Source organism: Choloepus didactylus, chromosome 4, assembly GCF_015220235.1.
Source record: "Choloepus didactylus isolate mChoDid1 chromosome 4, mChoDid1.pri, whole genome shotgun sequence".
NCBI lineage: Eukaryota > Metazoa > Chordata > Mammalia > Pilosa > Megalonychidae > Choloepus > Choloepus didactylus.
The window spans coordinates 488594-499032 of NC_051310.1; the positions used below are offsets into that span (position 1 = coordinate 488594).

A 10439-nucleotide genomic window follows, 5' to 3' on the forward strand; every position below is an offset into this window, starting at 1 on the left:
CAGGGATAACAGGAAAATACCCCAATATTTGGAAACTAAATTACACATGTTCAAATAAGAAATCACAAACAAATTAGAAAGCATTGTGAACATAATGAAAATAGTAGAACAACATACCAGATTTTGCGTGATGTCACTAAAACTGTACTTAAGGGGAAGTTTACAGCACTATACCCCTATACTAGAAAAGAAGTAAGTACAGGACAGATCCTATGGAATTTCTAACTTCACCCATGGGTAATTGGAAGCCACTCAATGACTTTAAGCAGGGGAATAGCACAATTAGATTTCTATTTTTAAAGCACTTCTCTGTACAATGCAGATTGTTTGTGAGGATGTGGAGAAACAGAACTCTCACTCATTCCTGGTGGGACTGTAAAATGGTACAACCGTTTTGGGGAAAACGTTTTTTTTACAAAAGCAAATATATACATTCCCTAAGACCCAGGAACACCCCACCCAAGTCATTTAACAAAGAGAAACATAAACATGTTTGCAGAAGGGTCTGGGTGCAAATATGCATGTCTTCTTTATTCATAATAGCCAGATTTAGAAAAAATACAGAAGTCTGTCAACTGGTGAATGGATAAATAAAATGTTGTGTTGTTCATAAAATTTAACACTAATCAAAGAAAGGAACAAACTAATTATACAGAATGAATCTCAAAAAAAAATAGTAAGTGAAGTAAAAAAAAAAACCCTGTTAACTCTGTAATTCAATTTATATGAAGTTCTAGCACATAAAAAACTGATCTATGGTGAAAAAATCAGAACAGTGATGACTTCAGCAAGGAGTGGGGTGGGGATCGACTGGACAAGGGCAGAGGGAACCTTCAGGGTGGGAGTTGCATTCTATACCTTGATGGGGGTCTGGGTTACACAGCTGTATGCAGTTGTCAAAACTCAGAAAATGTGCATGCTTGTTTATACATTTCATTGAAAATTTTACATCAAAGGGAAAAGAAATGAAACAAATTTTGAACACAAATAAAAGATAATCACAAAGTTTTATTTAAGGAAAATGTACGAACATTTGAAACTTGTTTTGAAATTCATAAGAAACAAGTTGAATTGATGGATGGATGGATAAGTAGTAAAATATCTGTGGGAACAAGCTAATGTAGAATTTAGATGATGGGCAAATGAGTGTTCACTGCAAAATTCTTTCAACTTTGCTATATGCTTGAAATGTTAACATTACGAAATGCTATGAAATTTAAAACTCTGGATACAGGACAGAAACCTGATCTTGGGAGGTCAAGGATAGATGTGGACAGACCAGGTGGCAGTGCTGAGACATCCAGCAGGGATGCTCTGGCATCTGCGGGTGAGGGTTAGAGAAGGGAGAAGCAGACGTGAGAGATTCAATCACTACCTGTGAGGAGGCTTTGCAGACAGGGGCTGGGAAAGAGGCTGAGAATCTTTCAGTTATCTTGACCCTGACAGTTAGATCAGAATTGGGGACTGATGAGCATACATGCAGACTGTCGAATAAGATCCCTGTAAAACTGCCAAGTGCTATGTAAGCTCTGCAGTTAGATCAATAATTCTGGTTTTGTAGATGAGGAGTAGTTGCTAGCTATTGAAGTGGGCTCCCTCCCCTTAATCTGTAACAGGAGGGTCCCCTCCCCCTCAACCGGCAATGACTGCAAAGTAAAAAATGTTGTGTAAGCATTAAGCCCTGAGAAGAAGGAAGTGAAACTGTACCGTTTTAGGGAGTGAAACTTGCGGTTGTATAGCATCAGCCAAGCATAACCGTTATAACAATCAACAATTGCACCATTTCCAAGTGAAACCTTTTGTAACCAAGTGAAACTTTTTGTAAGATTTCTAAATGCCAACCTTGCTAAATTGTCTTTTGTAACCAATAGCTAACTGCCAACTCTGCTTCTGTTAAAATAGCTTGCTTGTGTTTCCAGGATGTGGTTTCTGTCTATATAAGGCACCAGCACACACAGGTCGGGGCTGCTTACTGAACTCCCTGCGCGGAGTGACAGTGAGCAGTTGCCGGCCGGCTGATAAAGGCTCTTTAAATTCTGTTTGGCTGTCTCGTACTTTAACTTGCAGGCACCATAACAGCTATAAACTTAGAAATTGCTGGCAAATATGAATGCTAAATGCAGATGTGTGTTTGAATGCAATTACAAAAGAAGAGAGGAGAGTATAGGCTGAAGCAGTGAAGAGCACAAATATTGAGAGGCTAGAAGCAGAAGACAAGACTAATAAAGAAAAGGATGGAAGAAGGAGGAGGAGGAGTAAGAGAAGGAGAAGGAAGAGATTGAGGTAGAACTGAACCCATAAAATAATGAAGAGGAAGCTTTTGCACAAATTGAAAACCAAAACAAATCTTTCCTGTGATGGACAGCAAAGCTCCTTGGTTAAAGAATGATACTGCCCTTTTCTGAAAGGAAAAAATCAGTTAAAATAAACCTCTCTTGTGCAGGTCACTAAAACGGAAGGCTCTGACGCCATCTCTCATCCCCTTCACAGCATGAAGGCCATGACACTTACAGATGTGGTGAGGAGCAGTGACTCTTGTCTCTTCCCAAACTCTCACCAAGAGGAGTTGAGTTGCAGAATCTCGGTCCAGGTGAGGCTCTGCAAAGCAGGACATGAAGAGAACCCATGTCCAAATGAACCCTGCAGTGTGTGTAATTGGCCCCATCTGAGAACCTGAGACCCCCTATCAAAGAGGAAATGGCCAGTTCCCATTGGGGGAGCACTTTGTTTAGAAGGCTATCACATGAATTACCTTCTCCTTGACTCAGGTACCAGATTCCAAAAATTATTTTTTTAACTAATTCCATAGCATCTGTGAAAATTCACCTCGGCCCTTTCCTTTCATTTCCTGAATGTGGGAAGCACCCTCCCGAGGGCCACTTTTACATCCTTGTTGCGCAGAGTGTAGATGAGTGGGTTCAGGGTGGGGCTGACTGCCGTATATATGATGGCAGCCACTTTGTTATTTTCCATGGAGGAGGTGGACCCTGGGAGGAAGTAGGTGTAGATGAGAGTGGAGTAGTACAGGCAGACCACCAGGAGATGGGAGGAGCAGGTGGAGAAGGCCCTGCGCTTGCCCTCGGCCGAGCGGATGCGCAGGATGCTGGCGATGATGAAGGCGTAGGACAACATGGTGAGCAGGAAGTTGAACACCCCAAAGAACCCATCTGCAGTAAATATCATGATGTTGTTCAGGTTCTTTGGACCACAGGCAAGCAACAGCACTGTGGGCACTTCACAAAGAAAGGTATGAATCTGATTGTTGCCGCAGAATGTTACATGTGTCATCAGGCCAGTTTGGACACAGGTGTTGACCCCGCTGATTGCCCACACACTGCCTGCCAGCAGGGCACAGTGGGGTCTGCTCATCAGTGTGTGATAGTGCAGGGGCTGGCAGACGGCCACATAGCGGTCATATGCCATGACTGGGAGGAGCAGCAGCTCAGCCCCCAGGATCCATGTCATGAAGAATGTCTGGGTCATGCAGGCCCTGTAGGAGATGGTGCCCTTAACCATCAGATTCTCCAGCAACTTGGGGAGAACCGTGGATGTGCAGACAATGTCTAAGATGGCCAGGTTGGTAAGAAAGAAGTACATTGGGGTGTGGAGCCCCGGGTTCAGGTAGATGGCCATGAGGATGAGGCTGTTCCCTGCAAGAGCAGTCAGGTAAAGGAGGAGGAAGAGAGCACTGAAGACACCCTGCAGCCGGGGGTTATCTGAGAGGCCCTGCAGGAGAAACTCCACCACGGCCGTGTGGTTGGTTGCTGCCATTAGGTGTGGAGGGTCTCCGGGGGTTCCTGGGAAGCGGCCAGCACCTGACAGAGGAAGACACAAGGACCAGGTGAGTGATGTGTCCTCTCTGCCCTCAGGTCCTGCTAAGACTCTCAGGGATGTGTGTGGTGGAGCCTCTGCCCTGGAAGCACTTGGCAAAGATGTTAACGTGTGTCCCTGCACTAAGGGAGATGATCTGAGGGTTAACTCTCCCCTACAGACCCACCCAATCCTAAGAATCACTCTCTGCCCTCAGAACTACCCTGCCATGACAGCTTCTCCTCCTGGGTGGTGGCCTGGGCAGCAACACTCAGTAGTTTACTTAGAAAGTGCAGCCTGTTTTCAGGTTAATTGTGAATATTTCCTAGGTTAACCTAACACAGAAAGTAAACTGGAGGTGGTACATGGTGCTCAGAAGACACAGATGCCCAGGGCACGGGCCAGGTGGCTCTAGGTCTTGTCCTCCCATAGAGGAAAAATCATCCCAACTGGGGATTGGGTGAGGCTTCAGGGAGAAGATTGCCTCAAAGACTGGATGGAATTCTCACCTGCAAAGGAGGCAAAGTGGGCAGAACTGGTGCTCAGGTGGGGATTTCAGGTGCCTTGAGGGGTCTAGCACCTCAGGGTGCAGACTGGGAAGTGGTCTGTGACTCCAGAACAGTCTGAGACTTGGGGCGTGGCCACAAGTAAAGGAGCAGGCAGCGGGCACTGTCAGACATCCTGTGCTTTACCTGCTGTCAGGCTCTCATTAAAGCCACGGCCACCCAACCCTGCCTCATCCACTCTGTGCTGCTCCCCAGAGTCTGGGGAATGGCTGGGTGAGAGGCTCCCAGGGCAGCATCTGAGCAGCTAGATCAGCTGCCAGCAGGATCCTGACTCCAGGCTCTAACCCACTCCTTGTTCTCCTGGGCTATGTGGGAAGCTGGTCCTTTCCGTGAGGGTCAGGCTGTTTCAGAGGCTGGGGATGCAGGAAAGAAAGGCACAGACCCAGCCTGGGAGCCACCTGGGACCTGCTGCCAATGCAATCACCCAGCTGCAAGGCCTGTGACAACCCTGACCTCGCACACATCTCTGTCATTCCACCCTGACCCTGGACCCAAGGCAGGAGAAGGCAGTGGGAAGGCAAAATGCCATCTTCCTGACCTTCATACCCTGGGCTTAATTTGCTGCTGATCCATCCACCCTAAGTTGAACATTCCCCTCCCTTCTCTGATCCCCTGAACCCCAGGTCCAGGCACCCAGGGAAGAGGGAAGATCTGAGCACCTGCTCTGGGAGTTTCCCCTGGGTAAGGACTGCCCGAGCACATGGAGCTGCCAATGTGTGTGCCCTAACCACAGGGCTGGTCTCCCCAGGGCCCCAGGAACAGAGATGCTGTGGATTTTCAGAAATATGCACCTGACTGAGAATATCCAGAGGCAGAGCTCAGGAACAGGTGTGCCCCATGTTCTGAGACAGTGCCCACTGTGAACTGCTCACTCCCCTCACCCTGTTTGCCCCCCACCCTTACTCGGGCCAAGGATTACACAGGCTGCTGACAGGAGCCCCAGCTGTGTCCCTGCAGAACTGGAGCACTAAGGGGCAGCAGGATGGTGTGGGGGCTCCTCAATCCAAGGGATTCACATCTGAGGGTCATCACCAGGGCCATGCAGCAACCACCGCACACACCCTTCTCCCCTATGCATGGGATACCCCCCTTGCAGGCACAGATGCTCCTCTGAGCACTGCAAACCACGTCCACCGCTAACATCCAGGGCGCACTCTGCCTGCGCATGCGCACGTTCACCGCGGCAGCTCCCACCCCAGATTCGCAGGGAGCCGAGTCAGCGCCTCCAGCTCCCGCACCCAGAGCAGCTTGTTTTAAAGGCCTTGACCTTCTCTAGAGTCTAAACCCCAGGCACTGTTTTGCCCTCTTATCGATCAGCCACAGGGATGGGGCCCGGGGCAGTGCAGCCCCGGAGCTGGGAGAATCTTGGCCTCAGAATTCCACACTGAAATAGAGAAAGACAGGAATAAAGCCAAGGAAGGGGCATATTTTCCACAGTAAAACTGTAGATTCAGAAACATTGAAAAGAATATTAGGAAAGATAGCTCAAAAATCAACTGACGGGTGGATGTGCAGATTAATATATTCCCTGTCCATATAACGGATGTGTCCCCAAAAAGCTTATTCTCTAAATAGAAGCAGTTCACATTTTCATGACACATGAACAATATCCTTACCCCGATTAAAGGGGAGAATGATCTTTGGGGTGAAAAGCACCGATTCCTCCCGTTTGGTGCCTCCTTTGTTTCCTGCTGTCCTTTAAAAAAGCCTGTCTGTTCAGGGTGGACACCAAGGTCACTGAGGAGCCTGGGTGAGAAGCAGGAATGGCTCTCTGGGAGCAATTACCCCAGGCTTCAGGTAAACAATCCCCTGAGGGTGCAGTATCCAGAGGGGATGAGTCAGCACCTGAGGGAGGGGCAGGGCAGGATGGGCCCTGAGGTCATGCAGAGGGGCTCCCAGGCCTGTCTCCTGGGGCAAGCCCCTTGCCCTGTGGCCTGAGCCCAGCAGAGGAGCTGCTGGGGTCCCTGCCCAGACCACTGGGTCATATGCTCCTTCTTTATTGATGCAGACAAGGGACTGTGCAAACCCATCTGGTAGGAAGGGAGGGTATTTCTTAAGTCAAATTAATTCCTAATAATGTAGATTTACAACAGTGTGGGAAGGAGGTTCAGAGCCCTCCTGGGTACCTCAAACCCAGTGCTCTGCAAGTAGTGTGCTGCATCAGATTGGAGCATGTGTCATAGTTAGAGAAGCAATATTAATAGATTATGGTCAACTGAAGTCCATGCTTATTCAGATTTCCTCAGTTTTTCCAAAATGCCCCATTTCTGTCTCAGCATCCATACCAGACTCCACATGACTTTTAGTGGTCACTTCTTCTTGGGCTCAGCTTCTTGCTGAAGCCTTCTCAGGCTGTCCTTGTTTGATGACCTTGGCCACTTGAGGAGGATAGCTCAGGGACCCTGTAGGAGGCCCCTCTGGGGGATATGCCTAAGGTTCTCCTTATAAGTAGACTGGGATATGGGTTTTAGAGGAAGACCCCAGAGGTAAAGTGCCCATCCCACCACGTCCTGTCAAGGGTGCCTGCTCTCAACAGGGCCCCACTGAAGATGTTGACCTTGATAAGATGGGATTGTTTAGTCACTCTGGTTTTATGGTCAGCAACATGCTGTGTGCCCATAGACTCTGGAGAGACACTGGCCTGTCCTTGAGGGCTGTGTCAGAGGTGGTCTCAGGAATCCATGAGGGTGGAGGCTCAGCATCCATGGACTCTGCCCTGGCTCCTGGCAACTCGGCAGGGTCAGTCCCAGTGCTGGGCCAGGCAGCCCTCAGCCCCCAGGATGCTCAGAGGAGAAAGACATGGAGCCCGGTTCAGTGCTGCTGGTCTGGGTGATGGTGCAGTAAGCTCATTGCAGCCAGCTGCCTGCCCCACCTGACCAAAAGGTTCACAGCTAATCAATAAGGAATCTGATGACCTTCTCCTTACAATGTGCCCCAGAGATGGAACTAGGAATATAATATAGATAAGGAAAATCTAGCAATTTATCTAAGCAACCATATGCAGAATATGACATGAAACACTTGTCATTAAAAAATAGGTAAAGAGAAGTCCATTACTAATTTAAGTTGTTCTTAACTTTGCAAAATAAAAACCATATGATCCCTATATTTTTCAAAATGTCCTAATGTCCTTGAACTCCATCAATCAATGTCTCCAATTGCCACTTAAACTTTTGCTACCATTGAATTTTCTGGACCATATGGGCTAAGTGGCAGAGAAGGTTTTACAGCAGCCTGGACCTGTAATATCTGCAAGACATTTACACTGATAACAATGAAACATTGTTGAAAGATAATAAATAGGATAAATGGAAAGACACCTCACATTCACAGATTAGAAAACTGAATGTTGGTAAGAGATCAATACTTTCCAAATTGATCTACGGATTCAACACAGATTCTGTCCCCAGTAAAATGCCGGATGGATGTGTAGATAAATGAAAAGCAGATCCTAAAATCCATGTAGAAATGAAAGGAACCCAGAATAGCCAAAGGAATCTTGACAAGAAAGAATATATTTGGAAAATTCAAAAAATTTTATTTCAAAAACTTAGCATACAGCAGGGCGTGTGCCTGCAGGAATGTTTCCGGTTTGGCATCCCAGGATCTGATAGGTGCTGGGGCTGTTTCGGCAGTCTTGGTCCCTGCCCCACTTCTCCCCTATGTCGGGCACACGGAACTAAAGCGGGGGTGGCCTTCAGGCTCCGGACAGCTTAGTGTTGGGGATGTATCTGTGGAAATCACCCGGGAAGAGTGGCAGCTACTGGATTCTGCACGGAAGTACCCATATAGGGATGTGATATTGGAAAATTATAACAACTTAGTATCAGTGGGATATCATGGTACCAAACCTGATTTAATCCTCAAGTTGGAGCCAGGAGAAGAGCCACGGATAATAAATGCCAACATTTCCAGTCAGAGCTGTTCAGAAGGGTTGGAGGAATGGCACCAAAAAAATCAAGATGAGCTTGCAAGGATTGAGAGAGGCTATGCTTATAATATTTTTGGAAAACTTCATCTGAGCACAAGCTGTGTTTCCTCAAGACAAGGACTCCACAAGTATAACAAACATGGAAAAGGTTTGACACAAAACTCGGGCTCTACCAGAAGTTATGTAAGAAAGAATCTTGATAAATTTCATGGATGTGAGGAGTCATATTTTCTTAAATGTCAAAGAATTCATATAGTAGAAAATAGCTGTGTATGTAGTGAATGTGGGAAAGCTTTTCATTGTAAATAACAGCTCATTGTACATATCAGAATTCATACAGGAGAGAGACCTTATGAGTGCACCAAGTGTGAAAGAGCCTTCAGTGCCAAGTCAAAACTTAATGCTCATCAGAGAGTTCATACAGGAGAAAAACCCTATGCATGTAATGAATGTGGAAAAGTCTTCTCTTTCAGGCCACAGCTCATTGTCCGTCAGGAAGTTCACACAGGAAGAAAACCCTATGGTTACAGTGAATGTGAGAAAGCCTACAATTGGAAGTCACAGCTTATTTTACACCAGAGAAGTCATACAGGAGTGAAACCCTATGAACGCAGTGAATGTGGGAAAGACTTTAGTTTGAAGTCACCGTTTGTTGTATGCCAGAGAACTCATACTGGAATGAAACTCCATAAATGCAGTAAATATGGGAGAGCCTTTAGGAGTAAGTCATATCTCCTTGTACACATCAGAATGCATACAGGGGAGAAACCTTATCAATGCAGTGACTGTGGGAAAGCCTTCAATATGAAGACACAACTTGTTGTACATCAGGGAATTCACACAGTAAATAATCCTTATGAATGCAGTGAATGCGGGAAAGCCTTTGGTAGGAAGGAACTGCTCACTGCCCATCTGAGAGCTCATGCAGGAGAGAGACCCTATGGATGAATGTGGGAAAGTTTTCAGCAGCAAGTCATACCTCATTATGCATAGGAGAACACATACTGGAAAGAGACCCTACGAATGTGGTTGCTGTGAGAGAGACTTTTGTGGGAAATCTCAACTCATTATGCATCAGAGAACTCATTCAACAGAAAAGACTTATGAGTACAATGAATGTGAAAAAGCATATCAAGGAAGGCCTCACTCCAGGTACACCAGAAAACTCATCCAGGAGAGAAACCTTTTAAATGTAGTGAATGTGGGAAAGCTTTCACTCATAAGTCGTACCTCAGTGAACGTCAGAGTTCATACAGGAGAGAAACCATGGAAATGCTCCAAATGTGGGAAATCCTTCTGTTGGAATTCAGGGCTTTCTATACATTGGAAAACTCACAAGTGAAGAATCAGAATGATGGAGTGAATGTTGGAAGCATTCTCACAAAAACTGATCCTCAGGAGACTTCAGATGATCATATAGACAGGATATACAAGCAGGAGGCAGGAGGTTCTAAAAATATACTTACATCAGATAAGTCATATGAGACTGTCATGTTTAGAATGTGCAAAATGTTTCAGAAGTAATAAGTCATACAAATCTTTGTAGACAAGAGAATAATTGAAGGAATGAGGAGGAGTATATGTTCCTAATGTAGCATCATTTTGAAGATTTAATTCAGAGAATTCATAACTGAAAACACCTTATAAATTGAATGAATCAGAAAAGCATTTTCCCATAGAATGTGTTACATGGAAAAAATCACATTCCAGACTTGAAGGTATGTTTTTGTAAAGAGTACAGAAAATGTCCATTATAAGTGGTAGACTTTCATGATAGACTATGAAATTTTTTGTTTTAAGTATACATATACCAGTGATCAAAAAAAAAAAACAACAGTAATATATCCTGAAAGTTATGGGATATTTAGTGCGACTTTCGCAAGTAACATTAAATAGTTTTTTTAAAAAAAATTTGATATTTTTGAATGTAACTTTTTATACATATATTTGATAGTGTGTAGAATAACATCTCCCAGTGTTCTCCATATTATGTGTGAAATAGCAGCAGCATCTCTTTATTTCTTTGTGTTATAATTTATAACAAATCATATATTTCATAATGAAAGGATACAGTTTCACTCCAAATAACTTCTTACTTCTTACTCAATAGTCCACATAAGGAGGTTTTGCAA

At 45.3% G+C, this 10439-nt stretch overlaps 1 protein-coding gene and 1 pseudogene across 1 annotated transcript; one reads left to right on the top strand and one right to left on the bottom strand.

Moving 5' to 3' along the window:
• Positions 1-2841: 2841 nt before the first annotated feature.
• On the bottom strand, positions 2842-3771 carry LOC119530950 (olfactory receptor 13A1-like). The gene has a single exon (XM_037831606.1). The coding sequence runs from the start codon at positions 3769-3771 to the stop codon at positions 2842-2844; it is 930 nt and encodes a 309-aa protein (XP_037687534.1).
• A 2368-nt stretch (positions 3772-6139) lies between these two features.
• On the top strand, positions 6140-9649 carry LOC119530951 (annotated as a pseudogene).
• The last annotated feature ends 790 nt before the right edge of the window (positions 9650-10439 follow it).